Genomic DNA, 10,316 nt, shown 5'->3' with positions numbered 1-10,316 from the left:
ATAACGAGCAGTGATATAGCGAACTCTCAGCTATAACGAACTAAATACGAACTTCGGTTGGTTATGCTTCATTTCAATGACACTCATCCTTTTATAACAAAAGGGAAACCGTGAGACCCGCGCGCGATATAGAATATAACGATATAACGAAGACATAGTTGACCAGAAGGCTGAGAAGCTACTTGAAAAACTCCCGGCATCCGGAACTGCAGAAGTAGAAAAGGCCCTTTTATTCGCGGACATACTGGAAAACTTCATTCTGCTCAGTGCCGTGAAAAGCCACCAGACGAAGATCACATCCTTTCTAAAAGAAGTACACCACCTTCCCACGTGGGATCCCTGAGGAGATGCAAAACTGTGCAAACTCGAGATGCTTTGCATTTATTCAGGGTTCCCACGTGGGAAGATGGTGTAATTTTTCTGCTTTTCGCCTCCATCAGAAAAGCGGCAGCGGCGGCCGGGAATCGAACTCGCGACCTCGTGCTCAGCAGCGCAACGCCTTAGCCACTGAGCAACCGCGGCGGGTCACTGCTAGAATCGTTAGCGTCCATTGTCAGTTCATCGGACGACGCAGACCGAACCAGCAACTAAAGGGAGCAGCGGCGCGGACCTGGTTTATCTGAAGTGACGAGGAGGAGGGGGGAGGAGGAGCAGCGCGCACAGCTGCTGGGGAGAGGAGAGAGTGACGTCTTATAGAGCAGATGGAGGGGGGACGAGGAGGAGAGGAGGAGCAGCACACACAGGTGGTGTGGAGAGGAGGAGGGAAGACAGTGACGTTATCACAGCTGGCGTGGAGGGGAGGAGAGGTGCGGACGGACGCCGGAAGGACAACAGACATAGCCCCGAGCAAGAGATGCTTTGCATCTAAAAATAACAACACAGGACTGTTTTGTCAAGTGAATTTTGTTTTGTGGTACTTCCTGTTTCATGTTCTGGTTCATTGAGCTTGAAATGCGACAAGGAGAAAGGTAAAGGTTACCTTATACCCCTGTCAAACGTTCCTATTTAAGTGCACTTCCGCCGAGTGCACTCGGGCTTCCCAAGTGACACTTAGGCTGCGCGCTGCTAAACGATGAAATAAAGTGCCCTTGGCCGTGATGTCAGTGATGATAGCCGGCGTAAATATTGCGCAAAATTACTTGAAATTAACCCTCTTTATCACGTGAATAATTATGTAAACATTTAGTTGTGTTTGCATTGTTTAACATCGCATTGTTTAAAATCGCGTCGCACAATACCACAAAAAACGGAGTCGGGACGGCGACCGAACACCGGTGCTTCACTGTTATTCACTGTGCAGTGAATGACAGCAGCATTACTGTTTGTAGGAAATTATCTGAAAGCGTTGAATACAACAGAAATAGGCTGAAGCAGGAACACAATCACAGGGCCAGAAGAAACACCTACGAGAACGGCTGCCATGGAGCAAAACACCCACTAGACGGCACTGTCAGGTCGTTGAGAGAGAGGTTATTTTCTTATTTGTCGTCGCTGCTTAGATTTTCGTAAAAGTAAGTAAACAATCTATCTTTAATTAAATTTTAACGCTGCTTATTATCATCTAAACGCTCGTTAATGTTTCCAATTTTCGCACTTCTGTTCACTATATTACTCACTCGGCGAGCTCGTTTTCCATCCCTCCACGCAAAATGTCCCATACGCAGCGATCGACCATTTCTCATTACATCATAAACAACCATGGCCGATCCATTGACTACAACATGTGATCTGGTAAATGATTTTTTGTGGAACCAACATCTAGTGTTAGTCAGCCGGACCGTCTAAAGAAGCCAGCCGCGTGGCAACCGATAATCTGTGCGCCCGCCGCATCTGTCGATGCAGGGGAGAAAATGTCGGTGCAGTGAAGCGGACTTGCGGTCCGCCGGCTGAGGTCTTCGTGGCCGCTCCATACAACATATGTTTTGGTTAAAACAAGAAGTTCTCCTGCTAAACTTTCAGAAATGTGTGCCTTTTGTACACACTTCTAAATAAGCCGGAGGCTGTGTTTTACATCATCTTCCGCGCACTGCGTTAAGAGCCTGAACATGTGTCATTTTGCAAATATTTCAAAGCTACCGTGCTTACGGCTCCCAGACTACTCGCGTCGCGACTCCCATAGTTTTTCCTGCACTTACCGTAGGCGAGATGAAGAAATTATGCAGCTCCATTTTCTCTGAAAAAGCTGTAACTGCTGTAAAAATTGTTAAATGTGGCACAGAAACGCCGCATCGCTTCACAGTAATCGCCATTTCGAGACAAAGTGCACTAGAAAGAAAGCTAGGTCCTTTTTCTATCAACAGTAATTTTTAACCTCGCTCTGTGTTGGATATTATGTTTGCGATTTTTTTTCAGAACGTAGGTTCTCTTTACCGCATTAATATACAAATTGGCGTGAGAAAGAAACAAACATTTCCCCCAAAAAATCATTTTTTTGTTTTTTTGGGGGTAAGGACGAGTGGCGTTGTGAAGAGATTGATCATATAGTTTTATAGTGCAATCGAGACGATCGAGCACAGCGTCTGGGACTGTTTCTCCGTTGCTGATATCGTATTGTCCTTGCGTCATTACAAGCAAGTTTCGATTATTTTCATTTATTGGTCCTGATCTTCAAGCGTTCTTAGTTCACCCCGGAGTATTGCGGCGCCACGTTTTTGCCCTCCGGGAAATACAGTTTAACAGCTCTTTACTCCACAAAAAAAAAAAAACAGAAGCTTGTCCGATATCTGCCACCCCCGTTCAACGTGCGAGCATTGGGTGGGCCGCCAGTCCAGATAGAACCTCTCGACGCAGCGCATGCTATTAAAGGCTACAGATGCATCAAGCGAGGTCCAGGGCCTACCGGAAGTATGCTGTCAAAGTGCAGGTGCTTTCACCATCACGCACCAAGAAGCTCGTAAGTAAAGGTGTTTCTTCTTTCTCTGTCTCTTTCTCTCTTAATCATTTCGTTTTGCCCCAGACAGCCCTGACATCTTAATCCTCTCAAAACATGTGGGTTTGTGCATTCCGAATCATGGGTGTTTCTTCTCAACGCTTGCTTGGTTCTATTTTTATCTTTATTATGTGCGGGCGCGTTTGAATCTACTTACAAGAAATACATCGCCCTTTAATGCGTCGTATAAGGTCAGCCCTGCAGAGTTCGTATAAGGTCAGCCCTGCACATGACATTAAAGATCTGGATAGAATAACGCGCAAACTAACTCAATAACATTCGGACTGACAATCACATCAGGAGGACGTGATGAGCCGTCTGTTGTGCCGAAGCTTGTCATTATAGCTGCTACTGTAGAATTGAGCGCTGCATCTACAGGTTGTCCCACAACAATGAGGCCGTTCTAGCGTGTACAACACACCTTGATAAAGACGTTCAGCCTCCCCCCGATCTACATTCCAGGATTTCACCAGCGTAACATGCTTGAAAGAATGGAAAATAGAGCTCCATCAGCTAGACAAGACGACGAATGTCCAAGGTAACGTCTTGCTGACGCCTAAGCCGGTCTTGTTCAGGATGACCTGGAATTGTCTTGCAAGTGAAGAAAACTAATGTCCCGAAGAAAAAAAGGACAGAAGCTATTGATGCCACCTGTTTGTGCGAGACTGGCAAACGCAAACAAAGATTGTCGTTTGAGCATTTGCCGGAGCCACATCCACCAGATCCTGACAGACCCGTGCCATTTGTACGACATTATATGCTCAGATATACAGAAGCATTTGGTAGACCGGAGCATGAGCAGGCAGTTTATGTGGTTTCGTGAAGAGATAAATCTATGTGGCATCGCAATCAAGATGGTGAATTCCCCAGGCATCGTCATGTGGTGCGCGATTTTGTGCAAAACATTTCTAGACTAAAATCTTTCAGCAGTACCTCCCCCGTACAGCTGTAAATACGGCCATCCTGGCCATCCTTCGGGCCATCCTTCTTAGCTTCAATGTGTAGAAAGAACCGCGTGTTTTTAGCAAGGTCCCCGCCAGCCATGGTGGATCAGTGCCTAAGGCTTTGTGCTGCTGAGTGGAAGGCTGCGGGTTTGATATAGGCCGCGCTGGCCGCGTTTCAGACGGAGGCGAAAAGCGAAACGCCCGTGTGTACAGATTTTCGCGTACGCGGTTAGAATTAACCCGGAAACATCCATTGCAGCACGTCTCTTAGAACAGGTGGAGCTTCTGTACGTCAAACCTCAATAATAATAATAAAACCCCGTGAGCCCACCTCACTGCTTAAAGGAGCCATGAAGACCGAATACAAGTTTTTTTTATTCGAAAGATTTCGCGTTTTATAGTGTCCCCAGCGCTTGCCCTGCAGAAAATGATGCTGTGATCACTAAGAAATTGATAAATTTAGGTTAAAATTTGGATTCTCCCGCCAAATCGTGGGTTTTCGTTTTCGTAATGTCCGCAATGACGTCAGAAGCGCGTGTGCTCAAGCGAACTTCCACTGCGTCATTCGAGTTTGCCGCCTTGCTGTCCGCCAGTCCTCCCAGATTGCGCGGCTATATTGATCCACGAACCAGTGTCCGCCGTTGCTTTGTTTTTTAGCGTATTTGCACCTGGCTTGTTTTTGTTACTGTAAAAAGTGATCGTCTCGTGAACCTGGGGTATCCTCGACAAACAGGGTCATGTAAGACAACGCCGCTTACGCCAATCGGCCAGTGTCCTTTAAAACAACCTCAAAGCGGCGGAGTGCTGTGCAGTTAAAACATGCATAGTGCGCCCAGCACCAAGAGCAGTGCGCATCGGTACTTTTATGCTTACGTGCGTTTTCGTAACTTTAATTGTTTGCTGCACCATTCTTACTGCTGTAAAATGAATATGCACAAATGACTTTGCGCACTTAAGTGCAAATAGTTCGTTCGGAAAGCCTATAAGCCGTGCCTAATTTTCGTTTGCTTTTTCCGTCCTCAGCCAATCGCACAGCTGGGCTCATATGGCATCATAGGTTCTGTTGCGGGAAATGAGCTAGTGGGTCGCATGGCTATTCCGTTTTTTCCTAGTTATGTAGCTTATTTGAGCGAAGTAGGCGTTAACAGTGGTGTCAGTATGATTCTATGGAGGCAATCTTTCGAATGAACCGAACTTGTGTTTTGTCCTCATGGCTCCTTTAAGTGCATCGCTCGTTTTGCGCGAAATGCTCGAGTCGGAGGACTGCGGGAGGCTCAATCAATATGTCCTGCCTAGTACGCTGTCCGCACAGGGCTAAATGTAGTTTATTCCCGCGGAAAAAATCTAATTGTCTGTTTCTGTTCAATTCATATAGGTAAGCCGCTACCATGGAGGACCGCACGAAGGGCACGGAATTCACCTCCACCGCCTTCAAGGACGCCGTATGGTTTTTGCGTTCCAAGGCATACAAAGATAAGCCGCACAGCTGCGTCGATTCTCCCGCCTGTCACGACAGGTGATATGCCTAGACGGTGGCGTGTGCGATGAAACAGCAGTCCTTCTTCGGATCAGCATATATATGGTAGCGAGAGTACCTTTGAAGAATGTGCCCCACTGAGGATCCTATACTGAATTCGTAAGATGACAGATAATCGACCGTTTTTTTAAAACACACCGTACTGATGAAAACATTTTTCGCAGCCTGAAGGAAATGATAAAATAGGTGCAAGCAGTGCTATCTGCCCTCATTGGTGTCATTTAGGGTTTCCTTTGAGTTTTTACAATTGTGATATGCAGTCGACACATGATAATTCAAACTTAAAGGAACCTCAGTACTTTGTTTGAATTATCCGAAGTTTAAATTATCAGAAGTTCTTATATTTATGAATCTGGGCACTGTGACAGCACACATCCTGATCAGTCATTGATTTTAATCCCATTTTTTTAATTTCTAAGCGTTTTAAACCCTAACTGCACAAAGTAAACAGAAGGCAGAGGTGTAAGGTCTACAAGCCGAATGCCGTGTGCGTCACTTTCGTGACCGCCATGTCATTTTTATTTTTATTTTTCTGCTGACAGGCGACACGTGTATGCGTAAGTCAGAACCACGCGGCAGTAGCCCGCGTGGTTCTGATCGCTTCGACAAGTGTAGGCAACCAATCATGTTTAGACATTTTTTGAGGCTTCCTCGTTGTTTTGGTTTCTAATTCGCATCGTTATAACGGTAAACAAGGCTAGAAAGTTGAGAAAAGTCACGGTCTACCTTACTTCTGTTTGTTTTGAAACGTTTATTTACTAGCAACGCCCCTTTCGTTAGTTAAAGGCTTAAAAGCGCTTATTTTTCTTTGTTCTACTGCTATGATTACAAAAGCAGGCAAATTTTAAGATAGTTGCGGGAAAGCAGTACATATTTTCTAATATGAACACGCAAAAAGCATGAATTAAGCGAATGACGGAGTTTGAATTAAGCAGCTTTTAAATACATTCAAATTGTAGCGGGCCAACCAAAAATTTGAATTTTGTTTGAATTAATCGAAAGTACGAATAATCGGAGTTTGAATTATCGCGAGTCTACTGTAGTAGCTCTTTGCAGTTTTGTTATTGAAGTGACGGAAATGAACCTTTTATGCAAGAACACATGTTGGCTCTACGTTCCGGCAAACAGTTCAGGTGTCCTGTTGCAGAGACGACTGCTAAGGACCCCTTCAAACTTCGGCGTTCGTTTTCTTGCCAGTGCATCCTGTATTCCTATGTAAAATATATTGGTATAATAAATACAAGAAAACAGGTGAGTGCAACAAATTATTTGGTTTTAATCAACCCTTCGGAAGGCTCAGCACAAAGAAGCAGTTTGCTCAGAACAGGTTTTAAAGAGGCTCCTTTATTTTGCAAACACCCTGTACATTGTGGCTGCTTATATAAAGGACTGTCCAAAATATTTCATACAGCATAAATAAATGGCTCACAAAATATAATTGTTCCCGACTGGGCACTCTGAACAAAGTATCCACATGACCAGCACCTGGGGACATGACCAGGAAAACACTTTCCCCAAACCACTACATTCTGCACTTGATCTCGAACAATCGTCCGCCATTGAGACGAACCTGTGCAAGCTCAAAAGTGTTGAACAAAAAAGTGCCGCTTGCTCATGTACAACTGCTTTGCGGCCGCTTACATTCAGTGCATAGTCTCGAAATGATGGGAATATTAACGAATGGTTTTGGGTGAAATGAGCCAAAATGTATTTGATGTGGTTGCACGCGTTCTTTATTACAACGAAATAGGCATTTTTATCCAGCAACAAGACACTTCACAGGAACATAGAACGCTTGGTTACGACGGCGCAGGTGAGATGATTTACAAAATAAAAATGATAGCAAGTGAAAGTATATATTTAATCTGATTTCCGTATGTGTTTCACCAGCAAAAGGAGGAAATGGAAATGTCCGTCATACATAAATAGTAATGGCGTATTTGGTCGTCACACATGACTCCACCTTTCATGCACATCTTTTTAAGTCCTATACTCACGACTCATTTTGTAATATGGTCATTGTTTAAAACCCTGATAATTTGATATTTGTGTGCGCACCGTTGTCAGAGAGGTTGGAGACCCATTTCTAACGCGAAACGAAGCGGCAATCCTTGCTTAGCTTTGCTTTGAACGCTACTTCAATGCTGCGCCTAAATAAAACGCATTACATTACCATTCTTCGAAGGCCCCGATTTCGCAGCATCAAATAGTAAAAAGCATGTCCAAGTACTTCTTCTCAAGAATACTGACGTTGCTCCATAATCGTGAGTTAGCGTTTATAGTTTTTGAAGCAAACAACCTGAAATGAAGGAGCTGCTGCTGGTATGACTGAAATGCAAGAGTATGTTTTTACCTCGCAGCTAATACTGCTTTAAAGCAATAGCTTTAAGGCAATGTAAAAACGCTCAAATCTAAACAAGGCCGCCGCTGTTTGATTCCTCTTTTCTCAAATAGGTATCGTCTGTCGTTTACCATGACTATTCAAAAGATACTTGAAATTGCAAATAAATTCATGACAGGGTAGAAGTTTTGTCCATCTCGCACCACACTTCAGTTATGATTAACCCTATCTCATCTACCTTTGCAGTTGTGTTGTGTTGAAATTGTCCTTAAAATGCTTTGAATGTGGGTACAGTGTAGTTTCCTGTCGGTTAGTCCTTCAAAAATTATGCTAGTCTTGAAACTAGCTTTCAACCACAAGAAATGTAAAAAAAGTACCACAAAATTAACAAAATTACGCTAGTCAAGTTCAGAGCCCAAAATGGCAATAACAGAAAATTGTGCATGCACTTTATTCTACAAATATAACCTCCAAAATCCTTTCGAAACAAACAGTCCTTTTAATTATAATCTTATATGAAGCGTAACAACGGATATGATCGGGCAATCACTGCCACATTTACAAAACAACAAGTGATAAATGTCAGGAACAAAATATTGCAATAATAATTACACTTTATGAAATAAGTGATAAAACAGAAAAGAAACAAGGCTGACTTGATTGCATGCATCGCTTGTGGACTCCTTAAATTAGCATATCTTTACAACACCTCCAAACGTTTCGCAATATTTATCTGCAATAGTCAAGTGCACAAAAAGGAACATAACCATACACGTCTCTGCTCTCATGCGTAATAAAACACCTCACAACTTTAGAAAAGCTTGAGCATTTCAAGTAAGTCATCGGCCCGCATGTATCACAAGTGCTGCGCGTGTTTACAGTTTCCGCGTATCCAGTGTCAGCAGGAAGATCCGGACATGAGGGAACCCACGTTTTCGTATATAGGATCATCTGAAATAAAGAGAAAACAAAGAGCCATTTGTTTACCTGAAACAAGCAAAATTTTGTGCCAACAAAAGCCGGTACGAGGCAACAATTTATTTTTCTCAACTCTTATTCGGTCTTTGAAATCCCAAAGCCGGGCTGCAGAAGCACCGATTTAATAATATCAGCCATGTTTAGGATTTTTTTCCCATTAGAACTAGAACCGCTGCTGCTCAGTATTAGCTTCTCAACAAACAATACTTGTTATCTAAGTAAAGGCGGCTCGTGACAATAGGTCTCACAAGTTTACAAGTTTTATTCGCTACACAATGCCAACCGGCAACAAACACTTTTTATGCTCCTACGTAGCCTCGTATTGGTTTTGTGTTTATTAAAAACTAGTATTTAAGAATTTTCGGAGAATTTTTAAATTTTCGATACTATCAGGCCTTGAACAGAAGCTCTTTTAATTCAAGAGCTTTCAAAGCTTTTAAGAGACCGCATGAACCTTGTTCCAAACGTTACTGTCTGACAACGCACTGTCACCGCTTGACAAGTTCTGTCCATTCATTCGCCCATCATTTTAAGTGCAGAGCACTTTAGTGGCGCGCCTTGTCATTGTAGCTCGCTCACTGTTACGCTGCTCGATGTCAAGCGACTGCCGGATCCAGGCGGCGCAGGGAGATTGCGACCCAAGTAGAGCCACACGGCGTACCGTAGGTGCGTAATAAATTGGCTTCGAAAAACTGGTGGTTTAGATAAACATAACCACGCGAAACTCCTGAACCGCTGGCGCTTATTACACATCTTCGTGTTGTATAGCGCAAAAAAAAAAACTGCAGGTACGTTTGAGGCGTAATATGTGTAATTAAGCGGCAGCGCCCGCGTTCATTTAGTTAGGAACGCTTTTTGGGTTGGTGTTTACGATATAAGCCAAAAGAAGTGAAAGTGCCAAAAAAATGGCGCAGTCCAAACTGCGCAGTCAGGCACCGTGCCACGTGCAGGATGAAAAGCGAGCACAAAAAAGACAGCTCCGGCTGGCGCTGTTTTAGCCAGGGGGAGCGAGCACTGCGAAGGCGGGAAATTCAGAATGCGTTGGACAAACCATCGTTCAATTCATCAGAATAGACCTGAGACAGGGCGGCGAAGAGTGTGATGGGTGGACGCAGTGAGCGGATAATGGTGCCGCAGCATATTATGGTGAATCACTCCTCTGCACTTGCCACAGCTTTCACGTTGAGTGGAACACCTTTATGGTTTTATTTATTATCGTCAGTTTTATGCAACTGTGCAATAGTGACCATTGCCGTAGGAGCACCGACATGACTGCGAGCACGGAGTGGTTTTGGACACCGTAATCCTTGTATGCGGAGCCGCCCGCGCAGCGGAAGTCACATTCATAGCAGAGAAACGCGCTTCTATGAAGACCCACGGTAAATCTGAAGCCGTTAATGTAACATGGAGAGCCTAAAGCTACAACAAGACTGACTGCAATTTCGACATTTCTGTTGTTAGGGAGCAGAACTAAAGTAGCCTGATATCCAGTTTTTCTTACATAGACGGGTAACCATACCAGTTAACAATAACTGATGTTTTTAGATAACGAAAAAAAAAAGAAATCGTAAGTAAATGGTTACCCTC

At 43.9% G+C, this 10,316-nt stretch overlaps 1 protein-coding gene across 2 annotated transcripts in view; it reads right to left on the bottom strand.

Annotated features, from left to right (window-relative positions):
* Positions 1-6,734: 6,734 nt before the first annotated feature.
* The window catches only part of LOC144141083 (tyrosine-protein phosphatase 10D-like), a 164,009-nt gene continuing 160,427 nt past the window's right edge, over positions 6,735-10,316 (bottom strand). For both annotated transcript variants that reach the window (XM_077672604.1, XM_077672605.1), the window contains exon 29: positions 6,735-8,702. In XM_077672604.1, coding sequence (XP_077528730.1) covers positions 8,650-8,702 — 53 coding nt within the window. In that variant the 3' untranslated portion in view covers positions 6,735-8,649. The remainder of the gene's footprint in view (positions 8,703-10,316) is intronic.

Source organism: Haemaphysalis longicornis, unplaced genomic scaffold, assembly GCF_048455015.1.
Source record: "Haemaphysalis longicornis isolate Haplotype H1 unplaced genomic scaffold, Haemaphysalis longicornis Haplotype H1 scaffold_6, whole genome shotgun sequence".
Lineage (NCBI taxonomy): Eukaryota > Metazoa > Arthropoda > Arachnida > Ixodida > Ixodidae > Haemaphysalis > Haemaphysalis longicornis.
The sequence above is the reverse complement of the archived record's forward strand: the minus strand, read 5'-3'. Positions and strand labels throughout refer to the sequence as shown.